Source organism: Balaenoptera acutorostrata, chromosome 1, assembly GCF_949987535.1.
Source record: "Balaenoptera acutorostrata chromosome 1, mBalAcu1.1, whole genome shotgun sequence".
NCBI classification, from domain to species: Eukaryota; Metazoa; Chordata; class Mammalia; order Artiodactyla; family Balaenopteridae; genus Balaenoptera; species Balaenoptera acutorostrata.
This window is the reverse complement of record NC_080064.1, coordinates 45,776,886-45,788,421: the sequence shown is the minus strand read 5'-3', so window position 1 is coordinate 45,788,421 and position 11,536 is coordinate 45,776,886. Positions and strand designations below refer to the sequence as shown.

The 11,536-nt window shown below is 54.1% G+C and overlaps 1 protein-coding gene across 1 annotated transcript; it reads left to right on the top strand.

The window, feature by feature from the left end:
- The first annotated feature begins 1,420 nt into the window (after positions 1–1,420).
- On the top strand, positions 1,421–11,392 carry LDLRAD1 (low density lipoprotein receptor class A domain containing 1). The gene is made up of 6 exons (XM_007164416.2): positions 1,421–1,555; positions 2,064–2,115; positions 4,732–4,860; positions 6,911–7,048; positions 8,810–8,938; positions 10,149–11,392. Exons 1-6 carry the CDS (start codon positions 1,535–1,537, stop codon positions 10,295–10,297), a joined length of 618 nt encoding a protein of 205 aa, XP_007164478.1. The 5' UTR covers positions 1,421–1,534; the 3' UTR covers positions 10,298–11,392.
- Positions 11,393–11,536: the final 144 nt, after the last annotated feature.

Genomic DNA, 11,536 nt, shown 5'->3' with positions numbered 1-11,536 from the left:
AAGGCGAAATCTCGATGCATCTTCAGCACGTGCCATGAGGGTCCTGCCCGTACCCCTCAGCCCTTTCCATTTCAGGGCACGTCAGCCTAGCTTGCAGCTGCCAACACTGGCATCTCTTTGCCTAAGGCGGGCCAAGGGGTGCCAGGAATAAATACCCTCCAGCAGTTCTCAGCCAGTGACTGGCAAGAACTGGCAAATGCATACCTCAGTTCCCTTACCCTCGGGTGGGGTGACTCTGAGGTGCATCTTCTCCCGAATTCCTTAGCAAGAGAAAGTTCCTCTTGCCCACAGTGGGACAAGTGTGATAGCACTCCTGTTACTGGAGCCTCACTTCCCCCACTCCCCCGGTGTTTCCCGGAATTGCTCCCTCTTAAATCTGCTTGCCTTCAAAACTGGTCTTAGGTCTGATTATGGGGATCCCCAAACTAAGACATCCTCTTCATCCAGTCCAATTCCTTCTTTTTCTGGACAAGAGAACTGAGGCTCGGAGAAGGGAAATGACTGGCCCACGGCAGAGCCAGTGGCAGGGCCCTCAGGAGAACCGCGTTCCCCTGACCTATAGCTTAGCCCTTCCCAGCGCTGCCGCCTTCTGAGGGCTGCCCCTGAGTCTGTCCATTCCACCCCCAACCCAACCCCCATCCCCATGGACTTGGTAGTTTATATCCCAACAAAAAAGAAAAGGCTGGTTACAGGTTAGGCAGCCCATGGGCATCAGAGGCAGGCTACGTACAGAGGGACCCTCCCTGGAGCCCCCAAGCTCACTTCTGGAGGTGGACACCGCTCCTCCCTTGGTCCAGGGCTTCCAACCAGACCCTTAAGCTCCCAGGACCTTGGTCTCCTCAGCAGAGGGATGAGCTGAATTGGTAGAAGGCATTATTCAGGGAAGCAACCTGCCCCCACCCCTCCCCCATCACAGGCATCATCTCCGGAAACATTAGAAGTACATGGCCACTTTTTTAAAGAAAATAATTTAAAATTATATTTGCTTTATAATTTTAGTGGGAAATGCATATTCTTTCCACCTAGGTTACATATTTAATTGAACAAACATCAATGAAAAAAATGACCCCTGCTTTTTAGCCACTGGAACATTAATCCTGGGTATTTCTGCCTGGATCTTCATGCAGTTGGGGGCCTGACATCCTCCAGTCTCATAACTGATGTGGAGGAAAAATCACACCCTGAAAAATTCCTGGGTTAACGCCCCCACCAAACCCACACTGTGTGACTTGAGGGCAGTTTCTCCCTCTATGAACCTCAGACTCTCCGCCTGTAACATGGGGATGAGAACTCCAGCCTTGGAGTGTGGCTGTCAGACTGCAGAGTGGGGAAGGGCCAGGCAGGAGCAGGGCCCTGCTGCCCTTTCCTCGGCATGGGAGGCAGCCGGGGAGGGGCCTGCCCACAGGGTGGGTGCGGCCAGGCGAGGCCTTCTGTCATCCCTCCCCCAGGCTGCCCCTGGTGACAGGCAGGGAGCCTGCGCTGAGTTCTCTGCACCCACCCAGGGCCCCGGAGACTGTAGCCGGGAGCCGGAGACATGAACAAGATCGTCCCCCAGGTAAGAGCTGCCCTGAGACAGCTCCTGACCACAGGGAGCCAACCTCAGGCTAAGGGTGGGCAGTGAAGAGGGGAGACGCTGAGGTGACTCCGGTCCTCCACCACCCTGGAGGCTCTCTACCAGGTTGTATGGGGACCCAACAGGTGAACCAGGTACACGGTTCAGGTGATACGTGCTGGGAGGGGACAGAAGGCCAAGGGAGAGGACGATCGACATTATGGGAGGGGGCATCAGGGGGATCCTAGGGGAGCCGCCTGAGCTGGTTTGAAGGATGAATGTTTGCCAAGTGGACAGTGGAGGAAAAGGCATTCCAGGGCACAGTACAGGCATGGGTGTGGGAACGTGACGTGGACGTGATGAGTTTGGGGCATTCAGCATGCTGGAGTGGGAGGGCCCGTGGTTTCCCCCGAGGCTCTTGGTGACACTTCTGAAAAACTTTTCAGTCTGGATCCCTGAGGCTGGACCTCGCCTCACCTCAGCCCACCCCTCACTCTGTTCTCTTGGGCAGGGGGATGGCAATGCTGCTGCCGCTGGAAGCCAAGCCCTCCCTGGAAGGGAAGGTAAAGGACGGAGGGCCTGGGGCCAGTCCCTCCCCCACGTGGGGCTCCCTTGAAGCTGGGCTGTTGCTACAGAGACACAAAGGGGGATCCCTAAGGCTCCCGCTCTCTCAGACAGAGCTCTGTCCCACTCTCTGTCCCCTTGCTGATGTCCCCTTGCTCCCAGCGTCCTGGCCAACCATGATGACAGCCATTTGCTTAATAGGGTGGTTCATTCTCTCCATGCACAAGCATGTGTGGAGCACCTACTGTATGCTGCCCACCTCACAGGCACAGAGCCACATACAGTACCCCCCGGTAACCTATAGAGGAAAGAGCTCTGGAGTCGAGTCCCTGGCTCAGAGGGTGACCTGGGTGATTCTCTTTACCTCTGAGGGATAAAATAGGCAGGATTACGCACTTATTTAGCACCTGCTCTTGGCCACTGGCTCACCATGTGACCAGGACAGTTTGCTTTACCTCTGTGGAATAAAGGAAGGAAAGAACACATTTATTAAGCACCTGTTATGTGTTTCCAATCTTGGCCTTCATTTGATCGTTTAAGGAAACAGCCCCAGAGAGGTAGCTACTATTAATAACTATCAAGGATCAAGGCCCTGTTATGTGCCCAGCATCACAGGGCCTGTTTCAACCCTCAGGACAGCTCTGAGAGGGGCTCCTATTAGGGGGCAATAACAGATGAGGCAGCTGAGGTGAAGGGAGGTCAGGTAGCTCAGCCAAGCTGGGATCCCACACGGATGGGAGGAGGGAGGCAGGGTTCAAATCCGAATCAGGGTCCCTCTGGTTGCAGAGCCCCGGTGCCTTTGCTGCTCCACACTGGCGCTTGTTTATTTCAAGCCTGGCTCACGGTGGGCGTGATGTGGGAAAATGGCCTCCTTTTCCCGTCTGTCCCCTGGGGCATCGGCACCTAAGGGCTTTCAGGCTTTGAAGTGCAGCCTTCATCTGGCCGTGGGCCCCGAGGCTCTCCTGTGACCCCACCCACCCGGCCTGTGCTGCACAAATGTTTGAGGAGTGGCTGCTTGGCCAAGCATGCTGCTCCTTGCCAGCCTTCCCGCTGTCTCCCTGGTTACCTGAGTTTACCAGGGAGCCACGGACCAGGGCTGCAGGGAATATGGGTTTTAGATTTATGCTGCATCTCCTACAGCATAAATCGGCTATCGTCTCCCTTCCCAATGCACGCCCACCCCGGACTCCAGACACACGGGGCCACTTGCTGTCCCCCGCATGCCATCCAGGCGCTCTCTGCCTGGAGTGCCCTCTCCTTGCACCTTCCCTTCGCCTGCCTGTGGAAATCCCACCCTCCTTCAAGCACCCATGACACCTTGTTCACGCTTTCTTAACCACATTTGCCACCTGGTTCTGTGAGCAGCGGGTGTACAGGTATAGTCTGAGTACAGAGTAGGCAGCTCTGGAAATGTGAATGGATTACATGGAAATGACCTGAACTGACCTGAATTGGGCCCTTCCCTTGTTTTCTGGATCTCTAGATCAGAGTATTCAGAAAGCACCTACTGTGTGCCTGCCTACTATGTCCCCAGGCTGGATCCTGGGGACGTAGATGCATCAGACCCGCTCCTGCCCCCTCTCTGAGATAATTGTGCCCCAGAGGACAGCAGGAGTGCCCACACTCTTCTGTCTACATCTTGTCTTCTAAGTGCAACTACAAGCTTTTGGAGGGCAAGGGGATCAGAGCTGTGACTGCTTTTGTGTCCTCTACAGAGCAGGGCATCTAGTAGGATCCCAAGAAGACTTTGTTTCATTATTTCACAAGCAGGCAAATATTAAAGGATCAAAGTTAGTTAAAGGAGGAGGACATCACCTATTTCCACAGTACTTCAGATACAGAATGGCACATAGTAGATGCTCAATAAACATGAATAGTAGCTAAAACCTTTACAGCACTTACTATGTCCCAAGCACTGTTCTGATACAGTACCTAGCTTAATCCTCTCAACAACTCTAAGGTAGGCATTATGACCCCCATTTTCCACTTGAGGAAACAGACACAGAGAAGTAAAGTGGCTTTTCAGTGTGGCCCAACTGGAAAGTGGTGCAGCTGGGATTCCAATTCCTGACAGGCTCCAGAATGAGCAATCAGTTGGCATGTGGAAAGGGCACCCATTTGGGCGGCAAATAGGTGTGGATTCACATCCCAGCTCCACACAAGGTGACCTGAACCCTTTCTTCTCTGAGCCTCAGTCTCCTCATTTATAAAATAAATGTTGTCTTGGAAAATACAAATAATGGCTATGAAGGGCCTGCTTTGGTCTCTGCCCCATGGTAGGGGCTTGATACGCAGGTGTACATCTCTCCCTTCCTCCTGAGGAGACAGCCTCATGGAAGGACAGGAGGGTGAGGGGGGTGGAGCAGAGACCTGGGACCCTTATCCTGACTGCCACTCACCAGCAACTGGACCTGGGCCAGAGACAGGTGTTTGGTGGGGGTGGGCCCACAGGCAGAGCCGAGAACATCATGGTGGGCTTGGGAGCCCTCTCCTCCAGGGAAGCCTGTCCTGCCCCCCAGGACCCCAGTGGGGAGGGACCACTTGCAGCGGTCAGGGCAGGGAATCCCTGGGCCCCAGCACTGGCTGCTCCATCACTGGTTTCCCACCCCACACAGCCGACTGCAGCCCTTTCTGCTGCTCGTGCCGAGGGGCCTGCCTCTCAGCCTTCCTGATGCTCCTGCTGGCAACTCTTGCAGCCCTGATTGCCCTGGTCGCCATCCTTGGACCCCCACCTCGCACGCCAGGTCAGGGTGGGCAAGAGAGGGTGGGTCAGACTTGTTGGGAGGGGATGGGGACACAGAGAGATGGGGGAAAACTGACCCTGCCTGGCTTCTCCATGAAATGACTTTTGGACAATTCCTTAGGGTGCATGTGCAGATACACACAGACACTGACATATACACATCTCTGAGCTTCCATTTGCACATCTATAAGCATGAGCTATTGAGAGGACCCAGCTCTGATGCCACCTCCTCCAGGAAGCCTTCCCTGCCTGCCTGGTTTAGGAGCCTTGTCTCAGCTCCCATAACTCTCACACCTCCTCTTCCCCCAGTCTGGTCACCCTGGGTGGTGCCATCCATCTGCATGTCTGCCTTCACCACAGAGGACAGGGACCTGTCCAACATATCCCTGAGGCCCGGCTTCAGTGGTGAGCCCCAACACCGACCCTGCCATCATGCAGCTAACCGTTTGGAAAGTGAGGCAGATATTAATCCAATAAGTACAGTAAGGCAGGGTTAATGGGGGCTCTGAGAGTCTGGAGCAGGGCTCTGACCCAGTCCAGGAGTCAGGAAGGGCTCCTTGAGAAGTGAAAGGGGGCTGAGGCATGAAGGGAAAGTGGGATTGGTTAGTGGAAGGGGTGGCAGGAGAACCACAGGGAACACCCTGTGCAGAGTCCCTGGGATGGGAGGAAATGTGAGGAGAAGGTCAGTGGACACGAAGGACAGAGCAGCAGGTGGGGCCGAGGCCCAGGACCTCTAAGGCTGCACTGCGGAGGGAGGTCACCATCCAGAGAGCCATGGGCGGGGATTAAGCTGGGGGCAGAGTGTCAGCAGACCTACCTTTCTGAGAGATGGCTCTGTCGCCTAGCAGGAGGTGCTAAGGGGACAGGTGGAGTAGGGGGTAAAATCCACAGTACCCTACATGCCTGAGCATGGGCACTGGGGATAGATGTGAGCACGCAAGGAGTTGCCTGCGTGTATGTACCTGTGTGTGTGTTTATGTGTGTGTGTACGTGTGTGTGCAGGTGTCTGTGTATACGCACGTCTGTGTATGCAGGTACATATCTGTGTGTGTGTGCACGTCTGTGTATGTGCGAGTGTACTGAAGTATGTGTGTGTGTGACAAAGTAACTCTCTCTGAGGGCCGGCCCCCTCACACTAGCTAAGGCAGTTCCAGGAGATGAGCTGTGGTTCACATGTGCACAAACACACAGGCACAAACCTGCTCCCACCTCCAACCTGCACTCACGCGTGTATACATGCACAGCCTGCGGAGCCGGACCTCCCAGCCCGTCTGTCAGTTTCTCTCCCCTAATTCTTTGGGGGTAGCCCCAGGGTTGGGTGTTCCCCGCAGTGGGATGGAAGGGAAGACTCTCAGAAGGATGGACACTCAGATGGTCCCCACCACTCCTGGACACTGGGGAAGCGACCCGGCCTCAGGAAAGAGCAGAGGCAGCAGCCTGGGGTATCAGCCGTGCGGCCGGGCATGTTGCACCTCTCTGAGTCTTACTTTCCTCATCTATGAAATGGGGCTAATGATCACACCTCACAGAGGTTTTTGGGGAAACAATAGAATAAAAATGTGAAGGCGCTTTGCAGCCCGTAAAGTTGTCCCAGATGTAAGGGATTGTGGCATAACAGTCCCCAGCCAGCCCCAGGAGGTTGCCTCTGACACCTTCACCTGCACCAGGAGCCCCACCATGAAAGCCACTTCACTGACTTGAGCACTGTCCTCAGGAACTTCCCGTGAGACAGTCATTCAATAAACCATGACTTTCTCTGCACTCTCTCTAGGGTTATTCACACAGAGGCTTTTATGTAATCTCCCCAACTGTCCTGTGGGGTGTGTGCTATGATCCCTATCTTGCAGAAAAGAACCTGAGGCACAGAGAGGTTGGGTCATCTGCCCATGGTCACACAGCTGGCAAGTGGTTGAGCTGGGGCTTGGAGCTCAGTGTCCTCCCCACTGCCCAAGCCTCTCACCCCAGCTCAGGTGGGGCTCAGTGGGGAGAACTTGGTGATGCCCTTGTAAACACCACCCTTGACCCTTCCGGGGCTCGCCCTGCCCACTCAGGGGCCCAGCCCTGCGTGACACAGATGAACAGGACGGGCTTCCTATGCCATGACCTGAGGAGCTGCATCCCAGCCAGCAGGGTCTGTGATGGCGTCCGCACCTGTGCCCACGGCGAGGACGAGGAGGAGGCCTTGTGCCGTGAGTAGCTACTCCAGGGCCCCTTGGGAGCTGCCCCCCAACTCCAGCTCTCCCTGAAGCCATGCTGAAGCTCGACCACCCCTGAACATACCAGGCACCCTGATGTCCTCAGGCCTTTGCTTATATGCTGCCCTCAGCCAGGAACATCTTCCCCTGCCCTGTCCCACTCACACGCACACACATGTGCCCACACTAGGGGATGCCTCCACTCTGTGCATCTCCGTGCCCAGAGAACCTGTGTACAACCCTCAAGGCAGATTTCAAGTGCTACCTCCTCCAGGAAGCCTTCCCTGACGCCCGAACTAAATTAAGTTCCCTCGTTTGGGCTCTCACAACTCCTGTGCTTCCCTGCACCCCAGCCCTAGTCACACTGGTTGTCACTCTCAATTGGCATGTTTGCCACCCCCATCAGACTGTGAACTCCTCTGGGGCAAACCTAATCTGCTTGATATTGGGGCCCAGTGCCTGGCATAGGGCACTGCACAGAGAGGTATCAGGAATAATTTGCTGAATAAATGATGAAATGAGTGAATTAATGAATGAATGAATGGGAAGGTCTAGTCCCAGACCTTAGAGACCTGACAGTTCTCAAGAGAGAGGGGCGTGGCACTTGCCACAGAGGAGGGAGAGAGCCTGGTGAGCCGGAGTGGTGGAATGGGGTAGCTTATGGGGGGAGGGTCATTGCATCATGGACCCTCAAGACCAGAAGAGATCTTAAAGGTCATCTAGTCCATGTCCCAGCTCATGCCCAAATCCCCTCTGCCTCTACTTGCACACTCCCAGGATGGGACGCTCACTAGAGTTTGAGGCAGCTGCTCCCGTCATTGCCTGGTTTTTCCATGGGAACGTCTCCCTTGTACTGAGTTTAGAGCTGCCTCCCAGTAGCATCCTTGATTGCTTCCAACTCCCTCTCATTAACCCCTGCACCCCAAGAACCACATTTCAATCTGTCTCCCATGATGATGGCACTGCATGGATTTGGAGATTGTTTTCTTGTCCCCCATGAGTGTCCTCTTACCCGGGCCACCCTCTGAACTCCCAGTCACCCCCTTATGATTGGTCTTCCCCACTCCACCAGCACTCTACAGAACACATACCAAATGCCCATGTCCCTCTCCCTGGACTGGCCCCAGAAGCATCCATGACACTTCTGGCTGGCTCTGGTGAGTCCAAGGAACAAAGGCTTTTCCCCTCCCAAGTCTGGGTTATACCTCCAGTGATGTGGCCTGAGTTTGTGTTAATTTTTGGTATACCTGTCACACTGCTGTCTAACGCAGAACTCACTTTCAAGAAAGATGCTCTGACTCTCTTTTACAAAGCATGTGATCCCACATTCCCTGAGTTCTGGGACCCAAGTGCAAGGCTTCATATTTATTCTTGCTATGTTCCAGTCGGAAGAGGCTTCCTGGAGGTGAAGGAACTTGAACCTGGACTTGCAGGTGGAATGGTTTTGGACAGGTGTCAAGGAGGACTTTTCTGGAGGGAGGAATAAAGCAAGCAATGGTGTGGAGTGGGAAGGCGCAAGAGCTGAGTAGGGAGAAGTGGCTCTGGGCATTCTATTGGGTGAACAGGGAAAGAACCCTCCTCTCTCCTTGACTTGACCTCCTCCCCAAGAAACCTCCTTTTGCCCTTCCTGGATAGATGGGCAGTGACCCCGAGTTTGACAGCTGCCAGGGTGGCCAGGACAATCCACCTCCGGATAGTCCTGAGGCAGCTGCAGCCAGATGTGGACTTCCTCCTGCCTCATCTCTCCCTCTGCAGGAGACATGCCCCAGAGCCTCCCTGGCTTCCTCATGGCTCACTGCGGAGACCCCGCTTCCTGGATCTACTCGGACCAAAAGTGTGATGGGATCAACAACTGTGGGGACTGCTCAGATGAACTGAGCCCAGGTGGGGGTCTGGGCACAAGCTTGGCTGGGGCAGGTGGCCAGGCAGTGGCCAGAGGGCAGAAGTTAAACAGAGAGAATCTCCGAAGTTCCCCCTGCATCCCCTTCTTGCATCCTAGGAAGAAGTTTTCCACTCCTCCTTGAATGCCTCAAGTGGTAGGGTGCTCACTACCACTCCAAGGGGCTCCTTCTGGAGAGTTATTCTTCTGTGGTGGGAAACTTGCTTTCAAGGTCGCAGATGAGGAAACTGGAACCCAGAGGGCAGTCATGCAAGGAGTACGTACATGGCCCAGCCGGGGTTTGAACCTGGGCTTCCTTCATCTTTTCTGCACCACCCAACAACCCTGCGAGGAAAGGAAGGCAGGAATCACTGGCCCCAATTTATATGTAGGTAAACTGAGACCAGAGAGGAGAAGTGACTTAATATGATGAGTGATAGGAAGGGGGCTTGGGTGTAAACCCAGGTCTCCTGACTCTGAGACGAGTTCTTTCACTGCTCCAGAGTTTCCTTTCAATTTCTTCCCCAGTGTTCAACCCACAAACATGTTCTGAGCACTGTTGGGGGCTGGCCTGGTGCCAGGTTCTGCTGGGGCACCGTCAGGAGTCAAACATATGTCCCACCCCCAGGACTCACATCATGCTGATGCCAAAAGGAAGTGCCGGGGTCCTGGAGAGGTTTTTTGTGGAGGGGGCAGATAGGAGAAGTAATCATCAAGGGAGACTTCTCAGAAAAGGCAGTATTCAAGCAGGCCTTAAAAAATGGACAGGGTTTCAACAGGCAGAGGCTGGGTGTGCAGGGAAGAATGCTGGAGGCCCAGGGTCCAGGGCAAAGGAGGGAGGTCTGCGAGGTGCCCTCAGAGAATCGTAAGCGGGCTGGTGGGACCGAATCAGGGTGAGAGAGGAGGATGGGAGACTATATACGCCCATTAGTAACTGAACACTGACTGTGGACCTGGCACTTTGCCTATCTTCCTTAATAACAACCTTGAGCACATGAGGAAACTGAGGTTCAGACAAGGTGAGAGACTTGCTTGAGGTCGCACAGCCTATGAGCTGGGGAGTCTAGATTCTCTCTTCTCCAGGGAAATAAGGAATATAGTCAACCCGTGTCAGATGGGGCAGGGCTGTGGAGGCAATGGTAGGTTTCAGAGCTAAGGAGTGCCCTGCTGCACAGGGCATTCCAGGACAGAGCAGCTGCTCTTCTGTCTTCCCAGTGACTACGTGCCCGCCCTGCGGCCCTGGCTGGTGGCGCTGTCCCTCGACTGTCTTCAAATATTGCAGCTGTATCCCCAGGAGCCTCTGCCGTGATCAAGTGCAGCACTGCTCCGACTGGTCTGACGAGTACTCCTGTCCTGGACCCTGAATGGGTCACCCAGGCCAGAGTGGGAGGCTGGTTGGAATGGCACTGATAACCCATCACATGTGCTATGAATCCAAGTACACAAGGGCAGGAAGGGGCCTTCGAGATCATGTAGTGGGATCTACACACCGTTGTCTCTGAATAGGAATTGCCTCTCCTGCTTTCAAGATTTTCAGCCTCTGCTTGAATTCTTCCAGTGACGGGGAGCTCACTACCATGTTAGGCAACTCCTAACAAAGACAAAGGGAATCTGCTTCCATGATTGGAGGCCTGACTCTGGGGCCGCACAGAGGAAATCTGCTCCTCCACTCCAAGACAGGCTTGCAGATACTGACCTTGTCACCCCTTGAAGAAAAGATAAGTCTTGGGCTTAAACACCAAGCTGAGAAGTTTAGCCCTTATGAATGGCACATATATGAAGTATATGCCACTTCCTGCCCTTTTGGTACCTAAGGCAGATATTGCTGGGCTTGGATGCAGCCTCAGTGTTTTCTCAGCTCAGTAAGCCTAGCAGGTCCCACTGATGGATCACATGAGATACACATGAGATGGGGTACTTGTCATCCTGCCCCTAGGAAGCCACCCCAGGAAGCTCTGAGCTGTAGGAAGAACAGCTTGAGGAGCCCCCCCGCCACCGCCCCTTCCATCCCTTCTCTTCCCAACCACTCCCACCCTCATCCCGTGACCAGCTGCCCAACAAAACAGCCCAGGTTCCTTCAAGTAGGGATTGTATTTGGGTTCTGGAGCCTGAGTGAAAGAGTTGTCTCTCGGCGTACATTTCCAGTTTCACAGCACCCAGGCAGGCAAGGATGGATATCCCCATTAAACAGATGAGGAAACTGTGGCCCAGAGGGAGAAATAACCAGGATCATACAGCAAAGTAAGGGCTGGAACTGGGACTCAAATACCATCCATGGTGTCCCAACCCCAAAGTCTTTCCATCTACCAGTGTGACTCTATCTTGGCCAGGGTGGAGGCAGAGTCTCTGTAGCGTATTTTAAAAGGTGGCTTGAGAATCAGAAAGTGCCCCACCCTTATTCTGAAAGATGGACTTGGAATCTGGCCAATAAGGGGACTCCTGTTGAGGGAGATGGACATATCCCCACTGGAAATTAATAAAATCAGTTCTGTGTATCAGTCTCACGTGAGTTTTGAAATAAACATGGGCACCAAGAGAGACGGGTGAGCTCTAGTTCATTCACTGCCACGTTAATTCATTCACTCACACACTAAACAGACGCT

Coding starts and splice junctions, on each gene's coding strand:
- LDLRAD1 (XM_007164416.2), top strand. CDS start 1,535: ATGAACAAGATCGTCCCCCAG. Junction 2,116..4,731: donor AGCCCTCCCTGGAAGGGAAG/GTAAAGGACGGA, acceptor CACCCCACACAG/CCGACTGCAGCCCTTTCTGC. Junction 8,939..10,148: donor CTCAGATGAACTGAGCCCAG/GTGGGGGTCTGG, acceptor CTGTCTTCCCAG/TGACTACGTGCCCGCCCTGC.